The 16,052-nt window shown below is 40.7% G+C and overlaps 2 protein-coding genes across 2 annotated transcripts in view; one reads left to right on the forward strand and one right to left on the reverse strand.

Annotated features, from left to right (window-relative positions):
• Positions 1-7,095, reverse strand: part of LOC101862525 — a 37,863-nt gene extending 30,768 nt beyond the window's left edge. The window contains exon 1 of the mRNA XM_005105644.3: positions 6,883-7,095. Within this exon, the coding sequence (XP_005105701.1) occupies positions 6,883-6,989 (107 nt within the window). The 5' untranslated portion in view covers positions 6,990-7,095. The remainder of the gene's footprint in view (positions 1-6,882) is intronic.
• An 842-nt stretch (positions 7,096-7,937) lies between these two features.
• On the forward strand, positions 7,938-16,046 carry LOC101862749 (TBC1 domain family member 7). Its single transcript, XM_005105645.3, has 7 exons — positions 7,938-8,145; positions 11,300-11,512; positions 12,236-12,420; positions 13,114-13,263; positions 13,742-13,893; positions 14,381-14,510; positions 15,600-16,046. Exons 2-7 carry the CDS (start codon positions 11,317-11,319, stop codon positions 15,867-15,869), a joined length of 1,083 nt encoding a protein of 360 aa, XP_005105702.1. The 5' UTR covers positions 7,938-8,145; positions 11,300-11,316; the 3' UTR covers positions 15,870-16,046.
• Positions 16,047-16,052: the final 6 nt, after the last annotated feature.

The raw sequence follows: 16,052 nt of genomic DNA on the forward strand, positions 1-16,052 counted from the left end.
GTGCGTGTGCGTGTGTGTATGTGTATATATGTGAGAGAGACTGTATGTGTGTGTTTTTTTGGTAAGTGTTTTACGGCGCTCCCAACAGCATAAGGTGTTATGAGCGTGAAGGACACAATAAACATTTTCAGTTGGTAGAAAATGTTGAATTTTGCCCGGGTGGCGGCCGAAGCCAACTCTTATCGATTTAAGACAACCAAGGGATCTTTTACGTGCGCAACTCGCACACGAGGCCTCCAAGATTTTTCGCCCTTGTCCGAGAAGGCTAGGTGCAGATCTTTCCTACCAGGAGATCAGGGGTGTGGCTGAAAGACAGCAGTAAGAATAAGAAGGAGCAGAGGAGTAGCAGAAGAAAGGCTGCAGAAAGAGTCAGGAGCCCAGAGTAGGGGGCAACCGAGGTGAGGGGTGGGGGCAGAGAGCGGAGACGAAAGCAGAAGACAGAACTGTGCCGGAGAGGAAAGGAGACAATTTTTTAGAGAAGAAAATTTTCCGATCGCCACCCGGATTCGAACCCGGGACCTTTGAAAGAGAGGCACACACCTTAACCTCTAGGCCACGAGAGCCCCCGTATATTATGTGTATGTGTGTGTGTGTGTGTAGGGGGGTGGGGGATGAAAATAACTCTGGTCTGCTCGTTGATGTACTCGTAAGGATGAACACGGTTGGAAACAAGAGGAAGACGATTAAGAGTTCAACGCTTGCAAGATGAAAGGTGAACCCTAAAGAACAGAATAAATGTGATTTGCACGGGAAAACAACACGCAGAATCACCGCCAAGCGATATTGGTACATGATGTATAATACTGCCGAGTGGCCGTTGAAAAAAAGTACGCGACGCAAAAGCATTCACTACATTATTGATTTAATTCAACGGATGGAAGGAAGTGGCATTGTGCCAAAAAAGCGTGTAGGCGCGCCAACTGTTTCCAATTCTCTCGAATTAATTAAGAACAAGCTTAATTAAAGGTAGTTACGAGTCGAAGTACATATGTATAAATTAAAATAATTCGAAAACGGTGGTAGATCTATAGGTTCTTTCAATATCTCTTGACTTAATGCTTTCAACTGAAGACAACACTGTATGTCCGTTACCAGAAACAGTCTTGGGGAGTACCAGAGACGCAAAAAAAAGCGCCCCCTCAAACTTACCAAAACAATAAACCATTATTATATTGTAGTATTATTATTATTTAAAAGAAAACTACATCGAGCATAAAACTTTTATTAATGACTTTATGTCGAAATTGCAAATTACACCACGTCATTTTTGTACCACTTATTATATCACTATTACATGTATTAATCTCTGCTCAACAGCAAGCTATGTGCTTTACAATTTGCAATCTACCCCAGCAGACCTTCCTGGGAAGTATACAGTGCAAGCAGCCAGTTAAGTGCTCAAACACTAACAAACTGACTAGTTCTTTCGCTGTCTTAGGCCAGGAAGGCCTACCCATTCCCACATAAGTGATGTGAGCCTTTCCCAAGGACAAAACGTCAGGCCACTGACGGGGTTCGAACCCAGTCTTTTGGTAGAGAGCCCAACAGCCTAACCACTAGAGCACCAACACCATAATAATACCACACCACTTAGGACATATGAGGCTATTTCTACAAACATTTTTACGGTGGGTGGTTGGCAAATACTCTGGTGTGGTTTGCTCCATCTTTCTTACATATCACAAACATCTGTCGTCCTTAAATCTCTCCTTCTTTTCTTTGTATGCCACTCTCTCGTCCAGAAACACCTCTAATCTTCCGTACATAATATATTACCTATATTTCTGTTGCAAATGCTAAATACTCTTACTAAAAATGAAATAGACCGGCTCTATTTCTCCGAACGTTCGGGAAAATACTCTTGAACTCTATTTCTCCTAACAGTTTCCGTTCTCGAGATTTCTTGATAATAAGCGAATGGAATGGCCCGTGTGTGTGTGTGTATGTGTGTGTGTGTGTGCATGCGTTCCTCTGTGTGTGTGTGTGTGTGTGTGTGTGTGTGTGTGTGTGTGTGTGTGTGCATGCGTGCCTGTGTGTGTGTGTGTGAGTGAGCATGTATGTGTGTGTGTGTGTGTGTGTGTGTGTGTCTGTGTGTGTGTGTAAAGGGGGGGGGGGGCGTGGAGGGATTTTTTTTTTTACATGAAGGATATTAGTTTTTGCTGGGTGACTAAATGCAAAATAGGTTACTGCCAAGGTCGAGCAGTCTTGTTTTCTCGCTGTACCTTTTGAAGGTATTTTCAAATGAAGTATGCACTGTAGTCCGGGACTGTTGCCCCAACCACAACTGAAGTATCTGAATATCCAAACATTTAAAAATCTCTAGCTCTTGAAATTGAATTTGCTGCAAAAAATGTTTCTTCCCAGTCCTCGCAGAATGGCAGAATGAAAGGATGACGCCTAAATCTCGCAAATAACCCAAAATATCTCGAGGTCGGAAACCGTTCGGAGAAATAATCACTTCGAATAAAATATTGTACACACACGACACACCATTTCTCATTCTAATCACCTCTGGGCAACACTCTATTTATTTGAATTTTTGAGCTAATGCTATCCTGTCTTGCTCAAGAACACATTCCAGAGACCACCAATCTATCAACTAGGTCCCAACACTGCCAGTCGTTTAGAGTTTACTAACCATTCATAAACTGTTCTCATAAGCAACAATTGTGGACACAATACGGAGTACAAATAGCGCTAACGAGAACAATTTGCAGGTCAACACATTTAGTCCTTTGGTTGTTCTCAAACTAAAGAGAAGAGACATGCAGAATAACTGGTTAGTTTGAAGGAAGAGCACTCAATTTATCAACTGGTCACCAAGCTGTGAGAAAGTTTTACCATGAAGGAGCTGAACTTTTTTTGCTTTACTTGCAACCGGAACTTCCTCTGGTTGGTCAAGTTTAGAACCAACTGTTCAACAGTAACCTCTGTCAGCACTTCTGAAATGACAGAGAGCTTGTGTGCACTGGAGCAGAAATCCATCACTGGCCTTACTAACAATCGGAACCTGTACCCGCATGGTCAATAAACCATAACAATATGACAGGGGTAAATGTGCTACACCTTGACCTTGGAGATCAACGTGCTCCTGCTCTAAAAGTGAATGGAACTCTTTCTCGCTCTCCTTCCTGTATCTCATTCTTCAAGGTGTATTGTGTTCCACCTCCTCTGTTACCCCCAATTGCTGCATTGCACAACAAACCCATCTATCGTTATTTCTTTTCTTTCTTGTCATTCCCTATAGTAGATCACTATTATTATTCAGTACAAGACCTACGATAGTAAATGTATGCCTTTTCTTTGATCCCATGATCTCAAGTAGCTTGGTACTCATATGAAGAGTGCAACACTACAAGGAGACCCCCCCCCATCCCATCCTCAGAATGCACATATATTATATCACCAGGCTTGCCAGCTTTTTCAAAACCCAATCAAGAATACACCCAACATTATAAAACAATTTCAGATTGCCTAACAATGAACAAAATTCCAAATAAGTGAGACTGGTTTTGGCGTGTGTATGTGTTAAGCAGGTTCTCAAATTCCTGCATGCCAAATCAGGGACAGTCATGTGAAATTCGGGACAGTAGGCAAGTCTGTGTACCACAGTAACAATACTAGTGAAATGTCACTGTGCCTCAAACTGTATTGTATTACATGCATAATTTCCAGTTTTTAATCTCTACACGACCTCAAAACAAAAATGGAACTCCCTCCCCCTCCCTATCCAAACACCCATCAACATTTATTTCATTTATTCTTTCAATAATTTAATGAACATTGACCGCACGTGTTGAAAAATACAGAAGTTAGTTATAGGACATTGTCAATGGATTAAATACTTTTGGCAGAGCCAGTCGATTCAACACACATTGGGAATTGGCAGAGAAGAGCAAAGCATCTCAACTTTAACAAGGAAAATCAGATACATACTGTACCCCACTGTCAAACAAGAAGTACTTTCACACATTGCATTTTGAAGCTGAAGAGCATCATGCAATGGAAAGAAATCTTTACCTTGTTGTGCGTAGAAGTAAAGAGGTGCAGGTGTGTGACTTGAGAGTGAGAATGAGAGTGACAGAGACAGAGAGAGAGTATGGATACAGTCAGACTAATTTTTTTCTCATAAATATAGTCATTCGAAGAGAGAACAAAATCTTTTGAGAAAATATTTCCAATTGAAGTGGAAAAAAACCCACATAAAACTTTATAAACCATGATTTTAAAAAAGGATCCCCTCCGCAGAAATTAGTTTCTCCCTTATTATATCACAATGGCAAAATGATTGTATTGAACAGGTGTATGGAATGTCTCTTTTACAAGAGTACACTAGGGCCAAGGCCTATTTTATCATGTGTGAGACATTTTAAACTTGAACTGTTGCCTCTCTCAGACTCTCGAGGTCTTCATAAAAAAACAATGTCATTATTAAATTACTTTCATTCTCATTTCATGGCTCAGGTACTGTATCAGCATTTAAGAACGTTCTTGTCATTTTTATCCGTTTTACATGAAATTAGTCTACTTTATCATCTCGTATTGTATTAATTTTTGCATTACTTTGATGTCTTTATTAAAATTTTATTTATACTTTACTTTTTGCAATAGAATAGGCTTACATTTCATGGAGTAGTATTTTCGCATAAATATCTACAGTATATCTGAGGGGTTTCAGGGGTCACCCCCCCCCCCACATCTCTATTGTATTTTCCAAAATGATGTTTTATTAAATATAAAGTATAGGATGATTAGGTTTGAGACTTCCTTGAAAACAACTGATTTATGATGGCTTTATGTCCATTACTCACAGACTCAGAGCAAGAGAGTAATGGACGGTCATGTCAACTGACCTCGAACCCCAAGACATTTGACTTTTTTGGGGTCAGCTCCACTCAGCGGGTGGGCAAATAGTCAAATTCTAGCAGACAAGATACTAGACACAGGGAGTCTATAGATCATATTAAATTGTTTGTGTGTAAATGGGGCCTCATGTTTCAAGCCCAAGCCACTTACTAGCGGTGCCTCAGGGAGTGGGCGAGAGGGTGGTGATCATGTAGCACTATGTGTGCGTTTTAATTTCTCGCGAAGACGAACTTTAAAAAATTCCAAAAAGACCCTGGAGTGAAAAAATACCCAATACCTCCTATGATTGGCACCCAGGCATAGTATTTGGAGGGGGGGGGGGGGGGGGAGGGGTGGTATGGGAGTGGGTCTTGGTGTAATAATAGGCCTACTTGTTAGTGTAGTACACTTTTAGAGTAGCCTAGATCTCGTAGTTAAAGTATAGTAGCATGCAAAGCAATGAGTCACTCTGTCTGCCCACTTGCTAAATGAACAGTTTTTGTCTCTGACTCTGTAACTGTATGCCTGAAGTGCAGCGATCAAATCTTCACGAGCAGGCAAGACCTGTTCATTCGTGGACTCTAATTTAGTTTAAATCTAGATCTAGATCTAATGGTCATATATGTGAGGTCTGCAGCCAAAAGAACAGCGGTCTGGACCCCCAAAACAGTGCATCTTCCTGCAGGTGTGAAATCGGTGATCTTATGTCTTATACTTTCTTTAGCACGTTAAATTCTTCAATTGAGGACTTCCGAAACGAGCGACCACTATCAGATCTGGATCAAAATTCTATGATGTCATCAAGATTATACTCAATGGCTTCCAAAATCATGATGGAAGACTGAAAACTAGAGCTGGGCGAAGAATTCATTCCGGAACCGATTCCCACGATTAATGTAGAAGAAAAGTTCCGACTCCTTTTTACGTAAACCAACAGTTATCAGCTCTACTTCAATCACTAAAATCTTATTTTTTAAAAAAGGGTATTTTTTTACTTTCCCTCCCGTCTCACACTCAGCTACCAGATGCCTATTTTCTACTAAATATTGATGCGCTGAACACGAATATCAACTAACTTCATTTCCGTCGCAAATTAATAGTTTTTGAAATATTTGATTGTTTTTAACCGAGATAGACATGCTTTGGACCAATCGGGGGGTTCCAGGGGGGCTTGCCCCACTGGGGTAAAAGAAAATCTGAGGGGTTACAGGGGGGCATGCCCCCCTGTTTTTACCCATTATTTGATATTTTACAGTTAGATTTGAAATTGTCTTGAAAATAATTGATTTGCGACAGTTTTAGTGGCTTTATGTGTGATCTGCAGCAAACAGTACAGCAGTTTGACCCCTGAAACAGTGCATCTGTGAGCGGGAGTGAAAGTAAAAATTTACCTAAAAAAGAATTTATTTTTGAAAAATTAAAAGTTAAAGTCTTGAAGATGGTTTTGAGCCAAACAGGTAACCACCGTAAGAAATTATGTCATTAGAAAGTAAGTAATTGATTTCGGAATCGATTCCTTCGATTCCTAGCTTTCAATAATCGAGAACCTAGCCGCCCAGCACTAGGCTACTGAAAACCACTGTTGATCTGTTCATGTAGGTAGGCCTAGCCTAGATCTCGTTTGCACATTTTTAGGCCCAGGCCTCAAAGTTTTGAAGGTCTGAGTCAGGGATTGTAGATCTAGAATCTATATATCTAGATTTAGATTAGATCTAGAATCTAGATCTAGATCTCTAGAGTCTAGACTTTGGGAATTTGGCAGGGAATTTAACGTGCTAAAGTTACAAAGTATAAGTATAAGATCAAGAATATCTAGTGAAATCATAAATCACTCAAAACCCATGCAAGCATAAATCGTCCTAGGGCAAGGGTTCAGTTGGTTGACTGCTGTAAACTGCAGACTAGGCCTTCTCCTGTCAAGAGAAAATTAATGACCGGGACAGGAATGGAATGACTCAATCTTGACGCAGAAAGTGAAAGTAACGCAACAGTTTACGTAACCGGAGTAACCACCACGGAAGAAAAAGTTTAACTCACTTTAACATGGTCTTCTGCAGTCTTTTAGAAAGTTCAACTCCAGCAACAGGAGTGTTATCCTCTGTGGGACCTAAGTTTATCACCCGAGCTTCGTCATCCGCAGCCATGGTTGTTGTTGTCACTAGGCCTATAGAGTCTTCGGTCTAGTGTTGGTTGGCTCGATCTGCAGGAAATCGGAAATAGATCTAGATTCTAATATATGAAAAAGAAAGAGGGTCAAAGGTTTATATAGGTCACTAACATCCAAAGCTAAGAAATAATGATTGGGCCGTAGTTTCGAAATAATCTAGCAGCTTCGTTTTTCTTAATCTGATGTTTAGTCAATGACTGGGGGTTTGGGGGGGGGGGGGTGTCAAATGAGGGATGTTTGTGTTTTTCTTTGGTCTTTTATTCTATTGCTACAAGTTAGATATATTGCGTCCGTATCAGCCAACAGGGTTGACCAGATTGGCCCTGTAACAAGAATTTTCAAGAAAAAACAAGAACATAAAGTGCGGACGCTCCAAAAAAGCCCCCCCCCCCAGATCAGAAATAAGCCAAAAACAACCCAAAAAAATTAAATTAAATTTTAAAAATAACTACTTGGGAACTGCGTCAAACTTGACTGCAATCAATCTAAAATTTCAGTAACGGATGTTGAAAGAAAAAGTAAAGCGCAAAGATTTGCACTATAAAATCCCAAGACCTTTTCATTTCTTCGTCTTTAACTTTAACGTTTAGCTGGTCTCGATCAAGGAACTCCTTGGTCTCTATACATTCCGATACAACAACAACTGGATGTCCCCAGGGAGCTTACTGTAACCAGAGACTATAAATAAATATACTGTAACCTCCTTGGATGTCCCGCACTAAACTAATGGATAGAAAAGTAGTTGTTTAGAAGTCGAAACGTTGACCAGGAAACCAAAATGAAAAGAAATAATAACGACTGAAAGTATGACTTGTTAATTACCGATATTTCCTTGGGAGTTCATATTGAGTACATGTATAATAAATTATACTATTATTAGGCCCTAGGTGTGAGTCTTGGATTTCATGTTAATCTGGGAGAGGAAGTGACCTGTTCAAACCGAAAGTAAGAAAGGATTATAAACAGGAGGTAGGAGATAGCATCGGCCAAGTAAAGCAAGTGCCCAAATCCGTTCGTCGCTTACCTTGGGCTCTCTTTCTGACTGCTTTGCTTCTTTCGCCGCTCATTCGACACTCAAACGGCTCTGGTTTTCGCACTATAGCCTACAATTACCAATGTTCAGATGCTAGAAGGTAATTCGGTAGCGACAGTGCAACGCAGTTCAGAAGTTTATGCAACTGCAAAGCCATAGATAAATACTTTAACTTTAAATAGATTCTAGATCTAGATATATAGAATCTAGATATAGAATCTAGATATTATTAGATCTAGATTTAGATATTAGGGCGATTGTTAAGATTCCCGCGTTTTATTCAGATGTGCGTTTTTCATACCCTCAGGCATATTTCGCTTTGGTCCCTAACCAACCCTAGGTTAGGGTTAGGGGTCCCTAACCCTAGGTTAGGGTTAGGGTAGGGTTAAGGTTAGGGACCAAAGTGAAATATGCCTGAATGAGGGTATGAAAAATGCACATCGGAATTAAACGCGGGAATCTTAACAATCGCCGATATTAGATCTAGATCTAGTCTAGATTCTAGATCTAGATCTAGATCTAGACTAGCCTATCACGACCTTGTCCATAGACCATCACATCATCAGCAAAGGTTAGGATTCTTCCTGCTCCACTTAACCGATCCTGGCAATTTTAGATCTAGATCTAGATCTAGATTTATTGAACAGGACCAGGCTTTAAATTCTAGTGGCAGTCCTGAGGCTGAGGCAGTCACTACTGGGTCTGACATCCATCACCAGCTTGCCGTAATCGACTCGGTTGTAAGCATCCTCTAGATGGTCTATTGCAGCCATTGCTGTGACTGCTGTCTCCTCCTTTCTCTGGAACCCTTCAAATACATCACACTAACGGTCTAACACAGCCGTGTTTGTGCAGGTGTCTTTCCCTGGTCTGTAGCTTCCAAGGCCATCCGGAAGGAGCTTTTTCTCTCTAGGTAATTTGCCTGCCTTTTAGCCACAATCTTTTCCAGGGTCTTTCCATAGGTATTCTGCATGGTGATGATTTTGTATCCCTTGATGTTGGAGTGGTGTTTGCCTGGTTTAGTGAGAGACATGAGGTAGCTGTGTAGCCACTCCTCTGGAATCTTGCCTTTGGCCTGACTCGTTGAAGTCCTCCACCATGCCCTGTAGATCTTCTTCATCTGCATCCTTAAAATGGCTGTATCTCTCCCCATCAGGTCGTGCTGCACTATCCTTCGTTCCGCTTATTACCTGCTTCACTTCCTGTATTGTGACACCCTCTCCATACAGCACCTCTGACACAGCAGTTTTCAGAATTGCTCGGATGTTAGTACGCTCCTCCGTGTTGCCTTGGTGAGTCTGCTTGATGTACCTCTCAAGAAAAGGCCGGCCTTTTGCTTCATCTGTCTCCAGTAGCCTAGATCATTCTCATCTTTAACAGACAGAGAGCCCACGTCAGTCTTTAATCCCTTCATTTTTCTGTGCAATTTCCCGAACTTGTGTAGTGCCTTCTCTGATAACACCTTGGCCACGTACTTCTCCCTTCGTTCCTGTTTGGCCTTATTTGCACTCTCCCTGAAAAGTCGCCCATCTCTTTTCATCCGCTCTCTGAGACTATTCTTCTCCTCTTCTGATACGTTGTCAGACTTCCTCGCCCTATATGCCATGCTCTTGTTGACCTTCTCTTCTGTAGCTACAGCTCTTCAAGCATAGGATTCCAATAAGGCAGCTCGGCTGAACAAAGTTGGATTTTGTTGTGCATGATGCCCAAGCCTTTCGCCTTATTTTTTACAGCACAGTAGAGCCAATGTCCTTTCCATTATATCTGAATGTTTTTTTCCTCTTGCATTTTGCCCTCTTGGCAATTGATCATTACAGAACAAGGCAGATGATCACTTCCATGGTCAGACAGAGCCTGCCATTTAGCAAGGACCTCCGAACCTGCTGTAATCAATGCCAAATCTATGTTGGAATCATCCTCTCCATTGTGCTGTGCGATCCTTGTCATGTGTGTTTCGTTGAGAATGGAAAAACTGCTCGCTATCATTGCCTTCTCCAGTGCCTTTCCTTGAATGTTATCGTGTACATTTCTCCATGTCACACTCGTAGCGTTGAAGTCCCCAACGATCGTCACCCTTTCACTCAGTAATCTGGGTTGGCCTAATGACTAATCCTAATAAATGAAGGGAAAAGTAGTCTCAGAGTGAAAACAAACTTGCTGGATTTTCAGATAATTTGAATAGGTAAGGGTTAGGGTTGCGTTACCTTAACCCTACCATAAAAACCCCTATCTAATAGATCTAACCAATATCCAACAAATGTGAATATTATATCATGCAAATCTGGAAGGTTGCCCTCAATTTTTCAACTCTGTTTGATGTGCATGTTGTTGCTGTTGTTTTCAAATCCCTTTAGCTGAGAGCATTTCGCTCTTGGCAGCGCAATGCCTCCCTCAAGTAACCAGATTCATGTGCATAAAAAGTATAAAATGTACTCCAGGTCTCCTGACAATGATGCAGGCAAACTGAAAGTGCAGAAAATCATATATATTGGCTTGTTTACGTTGTCATTGTTTGTGATAGCATCAGACAGAGTGTAGGCCTATATAATGTTCAACAATTTCAAAGAAGCAGCTGGGTTTATAATAATATAGCTTGACGCGATGAAAGGGGTTGGGACTCAGTGCAGTGTTTATCCAATGATATGCAAGTGTTAAAAATGAATTGAGCACTCTGCCACTACCCACACCTCACGAGATAACCATTGCTGCTTTCGCCACTAAACATGGGGTCAAATGACACACAATGTGTGTCTTCTGCTTTATACTGGCCATTGGATGATTAGCTGCCAGGGTCAGGGTGTTTGTTTTTTAAAGTTTTTTTGTTTGTTTGTTTTCTCTTGTGTTGTTTCCATCTTCTTCATGCAACAGCGAGGGAGCCTTATTATCATCACAAATACCTGCATTACCCATTACATTTTTTTATTAACATCACAAATACCTGCATTATGAAATTACCGAACCTCTTCTTGGATTCCACTTACAATTTTCTCAAAGGTTTTAGAAAAAGCGAAGTGTCCGTCTATTATGCCAGTTGAGTGTGAACATAGCAGTGAATGAGGTATTTTGACTTGAGAGTCAAACTCCACCTCTGGACTGACAAGCTCACTTTGCACTATAATGTATATTATATATATATATATATTTATTTATTTATTTATTTTTTTTTTTTTTTTAATTCTCTAGCCGTGTTCAAACTGCAATAATATCATAAAAAATGCATTGTCAAGCTTCCGCTTTCTTTTTTTTTTTTACAGGAATCTAAGAGAGCGTGATGGATCAAAATCAAGAACGCAATTTCAGAACTCACTACTATGAAAAAGTTAGATTCTTTCCTACGGTGGAAGAGAAGAAATCTGTGGAAAGTCTACTGAAGGAGCAGCCTATCCAGAAAGAAAAGCTAGGCCAGTTTTGTCTCCGTTTTGGCATTCCAGCTGTGTACAGAACATACGTTTGGAAGCTTCTTCTTGGTGTGTTTATGTTGTGATGATTCATATGTACTTATAGGGTTTGTAATACTGGGGATCATCTCTGTTTGGTTCAGAAGAGGGCAGGCCAGATGAAGAAATTGCCTTATGACCTCAAATGTGATTAAACAATAATGTCCACTTGAATACACTTGGTCAAGCACAGATAGCTTCATCTAATCAGAACTGTTGTTTGCTGCTTGCAGCTACCTGTTGAAGTTGACAGTAATTCAAGTGACTTGGATTTACTGACGTAACTTTTTTTTTCACTCTTCTACTGTAAAGAATTTATTGCTCTAAGTTTTGAGTTTTATAATTGAGAACACGCCTACCACATATGACCAACTACATCCACAAAGGATACACTGCAAAGCTATATATGAGTTGACTGGCGGTGTTTACAATTCTTTTTCGGTGTATGGTGGAGGAAAATGATAGGGAGATAGTTTGTAGAAGCAAAATTTAATCTCAAGGTGTTGGAGGGCACAACTGGTAGGTCTACTTCTTTTCTTTCTGTCTGTTCTGTCTGTCTGTCTGTCTGTTTGTTTGTCTGTCTGTCTGTCTTGCTCTTTCCAAGTGCTAAATGACCGTTATTGTTTCATTGTGCTCCTCTTCACTCAAACAAACAAATTATGTGTATCCATCATCGTTCAGACTCACAGTAAATGTCACCACAATTCTATTTTTCAGAACTGAACGTTGATTTCCTTCTTTTCCCTTGTCAAGGTGTTCTGCCACTCAACCGGAGTACAGAGAAGTATGTGTGGGGACATCGCGAGGAGCAAGTGAAAGAATTGGAGAGAGCAGCAGTCCTTGTGCGTCCGCAGTGTCTGGACGAGACCTTGGAACAAAAGATTCTTAGGATGAAGCTCATAGAAGACGGGGCTTTGCCAATACAGGATAAGTTTTTGGTAAAGAAAGTGCACCCCTTGTCCTCTGTGCACCTCCCCTCTCAAAGCCCCTCCCCCTTTCTCATCTTTATCATCACCCTTCTCACCCTGGACCAGGGTGTAGGCCTCCAACAGACACTTTCCTTGGGCTAGCTTTTTAAGGATTTTTAACACAATATGGTGAAATCACTTAATTTCCCTTATCACCACTGGCCATTTATTGATGATGCTTGGAGGGTTAATATCTAGATGGAGTATACTCCTGCAATAAATTAGTAAGATATTGTGGTGGCAGATCATTTAAATTAAACACTTCGGATGAATGACACTTGTCATCTTTCACAGCTGCTGAGGTTTATTCCTTTTGGGTCAGGGAATAGTGTTGGTGCTGGGTCATTTGAAATAAATGATGTTCTTTTTTTCATGTACCCTATTTTAAAACTGTTCTGGCTCACGTTTGATGGGTTGACTTTATTGGGTTTCTCTTCAGTTATTGCCAGGTTATCTTTCCTTGAAGTATGTGACTGAAAAAAAAAGCACCTTCTGTTTCAGTGTTTTCTCTGGAGGCTGAAAATCCTAGTCCAAAGCTATGCAGCAAATTTGTTGTTCTTACTTTGCTACTAATTTCTCCCTCCTTTATTCCTTATTTTTTCCCGTTAGAGAGTCTGTTTTTTTGTTTTTTTTAATGTATCAATATTGCACTCCTTTCTCCAGGAGCAAGACCCTACCAACCAGTACTTTGTGTCCATTGCCCAAGCTGTGAGTGGACTGACCAGCTCTGAGTCTGAGGCCGATCTGTTCTGGATCTCAACGCGATTTTTCAGACATATAAGTAGCAACATCTACAGTTCCCTACCACAGTTTGTGAGTATGAATATGAATATATGTTGAGCTTTTCTTAGTCTTGTCTCGTTTAGCTGACATTTCTTGTTGGGGGGGGGGGCATAGCTGTTTCTAAACTACATCCTTTTCTGTCTAATTAATCCATCAATTTCTCCCTTATTGATTTAAAAAGGTATTAGTCGGGCAGAAACTTTATGTGTTTAAATTTTAGTATATTTACTAAAGGAGTGTTTTCTTCTTTTGCAAAGAGGGAATTGGCTTCCGCACCTTCACTCCTTCCTTCATTTTCATCATTCCTTTAGCTTATTCTGTCTTCTCCTGGCAAAAATTCTGAATTTACGTCAGACCTCTCATGATCTTCCCTAAGGTTGGGTTCCTATTTGAAACTGTGTAGACCGAGAAAAACTTACTCGAAGAAACTTGAACGGTGTCTGCTTGAGATCTGGCAGGCACTTAATGAATTTGCTTGAGACCAGGCACCTGATGAATTTGTCCACAGCCAGAACTGACATTGCAGTGTCTCCAGAAAGAGGATGTGGACCATCGACTGCACCAGCACCTATGTGACCTCCGCATGTTGGAGGCCCCACTTCTGAGCTTCTGGTTCCACACTTGCTTTGCCAGTGTCCTGCCTGAATCAGCTCTTGAACGGTTGGTGTTGTTCTCATTGCCCATGGTGTTTTCACCGTTGCTTCTATGTAATATGAGATGGACTCAAGGTGTGCTGTAATTGAACCTCTGCCTTTGAAAGGGAATGGCCTTTTGATAAGTTTATAAATATTTTTTGCTGCTTTACCAAGAACTGATGCCAGCATGTATTTATGACTTAGTATTCATTAATCTTAGAATGTACAGGGAGTGTAGAATATTTCCCTATATGCCAGGGAAATAGGCTACTAACCCCTGTAAAAAAAATGCATGCAACATATTTCCTGCCTAAAGTGTGCTTTATGCGATTACCACACCTTTGTCGTTAAAATCATTTTTTTTTTTCAATGAATATATTTTATTTTCTGCCACTCAAATTGTTTTTTCATATCTAGTGTGAAATACGTTATGGTAAGTAAATGTTAATTTCCTTGTCATGAAAGGCACGTACTCGGACAGCATTCCTTCATGTACAAATCTTTGGTTTCAGTATTTGGGATCGGGTTATATCGGGATCAGCCCAAATCCTGGTGTATGTAGCAGTGTCCATCCTGCTGACCTTACGGCGACCGCTGCTGGCCCTGACCACCTCGGATGACATGCTCACATACCTCAAACACGTAAGGAGTCACTCTAGAATCTTAAGCATTTCTTTTTACACCAAATTGTAGTTGACCTTAGTCCTTAACTAGCTTCTCTTACGAATTCTCGACTTTTACCTAAGAACTGATTACTGGTATTTGGTTCCTTTTTTGCATTCTTAGTTGCTTTCAAAGTGTAGAAGGTGAATTGCAGTGAATGATTTTGGTGGGGGAGGGGGAGGTTTTCTCTTTCTGTGCCAGTTTGAGGTATGTCATTGATACCCAGTACCACAAGTGTGCCAATTCATGATCTGCTGTCAATATTGGTTTACATCCCTTTTCTTTATTCCGTCATGCTTGTAAAGCTTTAATATTGTTTACATTTAACAATACTTCTCTTTGCTTGTTTCTTTCTTTTATTTTGGTGTCTTCGTTTATATACTCTACAAGTTTTCTTTTTTTTAAAAACAATATGTCTATTAACTAACCTCTCCTTATGCCACATTCAACCTGGTACATTAACTGCTTTACTACACACTAGACCAGACAAAGGTAAAAAAAACCCTGGGAAGTGGGTAGTTGGCAGGTGCTCTGGTGGGGTTTGCTCCTTCTTTCGTATCAAACATCTATTTCTTTCCTCGTTCTTTTTGTGTTTGTTACTCTCTTGTAACACCTCTAATCTTCAGCTCTAATATTACCCCAATTGTGTTGTAAGTGCTGTAAAATTCTTACTAAATTGAAACAAAAGCTCTGGGACATGGAAAGAGTTAATAAATAGATTCATTTGACTCGGACACCTACTAATGGTGGATTATGTACATGAACATATCTGCACTGTCATGTGATTTTACATTTTTTGTATCGCCTCTTTCCTGTTACGTCCTCTTTGTTTTAATAGGCCAGAGGCTCGTCTTTCAAAAAGACCTGCTTGTGTCTAGTCGCGGCCAGTAGTAGAACTTACTTGTTTACCCTCCTTCTGTTGTATCTATGTATGCTTTTCCCCTCACACTTATTGGCCGTTTTTGTACCTGTATTGAATTTATTGATGTCCTTTCCTTCACTCATGCTTCTCTTGGGGGCATTAAACTCATTCAAAAGCTAACCATTTTAAAAATAAAAATTTGGCAGATTCCAGAAGACTGTGGAGACAGAATCGTCAACGAGGCATTGGAACTTCTGCACAAGAACTCAAGCCAAACAGCTGGAAAGCCAGACTCACCTGCTGGAGAAGATAGCGGCCGCAGTTCTGGGAACAAGCCAGGGGGAGGCAAACCTCGCCAAGGGTCGCAGGACACGTCGACACCGAGTGATAAAGTTGTACGCAGCCTCGTGGAGAGCAAGTCGGTCACCATCGAGATTGCCAGAAAGTCACCCAATGCTGGGGATAAGGCTGGATAGTCTGCCACTTCTTTGTTTCTTTGTTCATATGCTGTCTGACTGATAGATCTAGTCTGAGTTAAGTATTGTTTACAAGGTATGATGCGGAAATGAGCAGAATTTAAGCTTTATTCACCTGGTCAGGGGAAAAATGTACATATTAAACACACACAACCTCCCTCCCCCCCCCCAGAAAGAACCTGC

This window comes from Aplysia californica, unplaced genomic scaffold, assembly GCF_000002075.1.
Source record: "Aplysia californica isolate F4 #8 unplaced genomic scaffold, AplCal3.0 scaffold00483, whole genome shotgun sequence".
NCBI lineage: Eukaryota > Metazoa > Mollusca > Gastropoda > Aplysiida > Aplysiidae > Aplysia > Aplysia californica.

Excerpts from the sequence above, each read along its gene's own strand:
- LOC101862749 (XM_005105645.3), top strand. The coding sequence starts at position 11,317 with ATGGATCAAAATCAAGAACGCAATTTCAGAACTCACTACTATGAAAAA. Across the intron at positions 11,513-12,235 it reads CGTTTGGAAGCTTCTTCTTG|GTGTTCTGCCACTCAACCGG; the intron begins GTGTGTTTATGT and ends TCCCTTGTCAAG. Across the intron at positions 13,264-13,741 it reads ACAGTTCCCTACCACAGTTT|CCAGAACTGACATTGCAGTG; the intron begins GTGAGTATGAAT and ends ATTTGTCCACAG.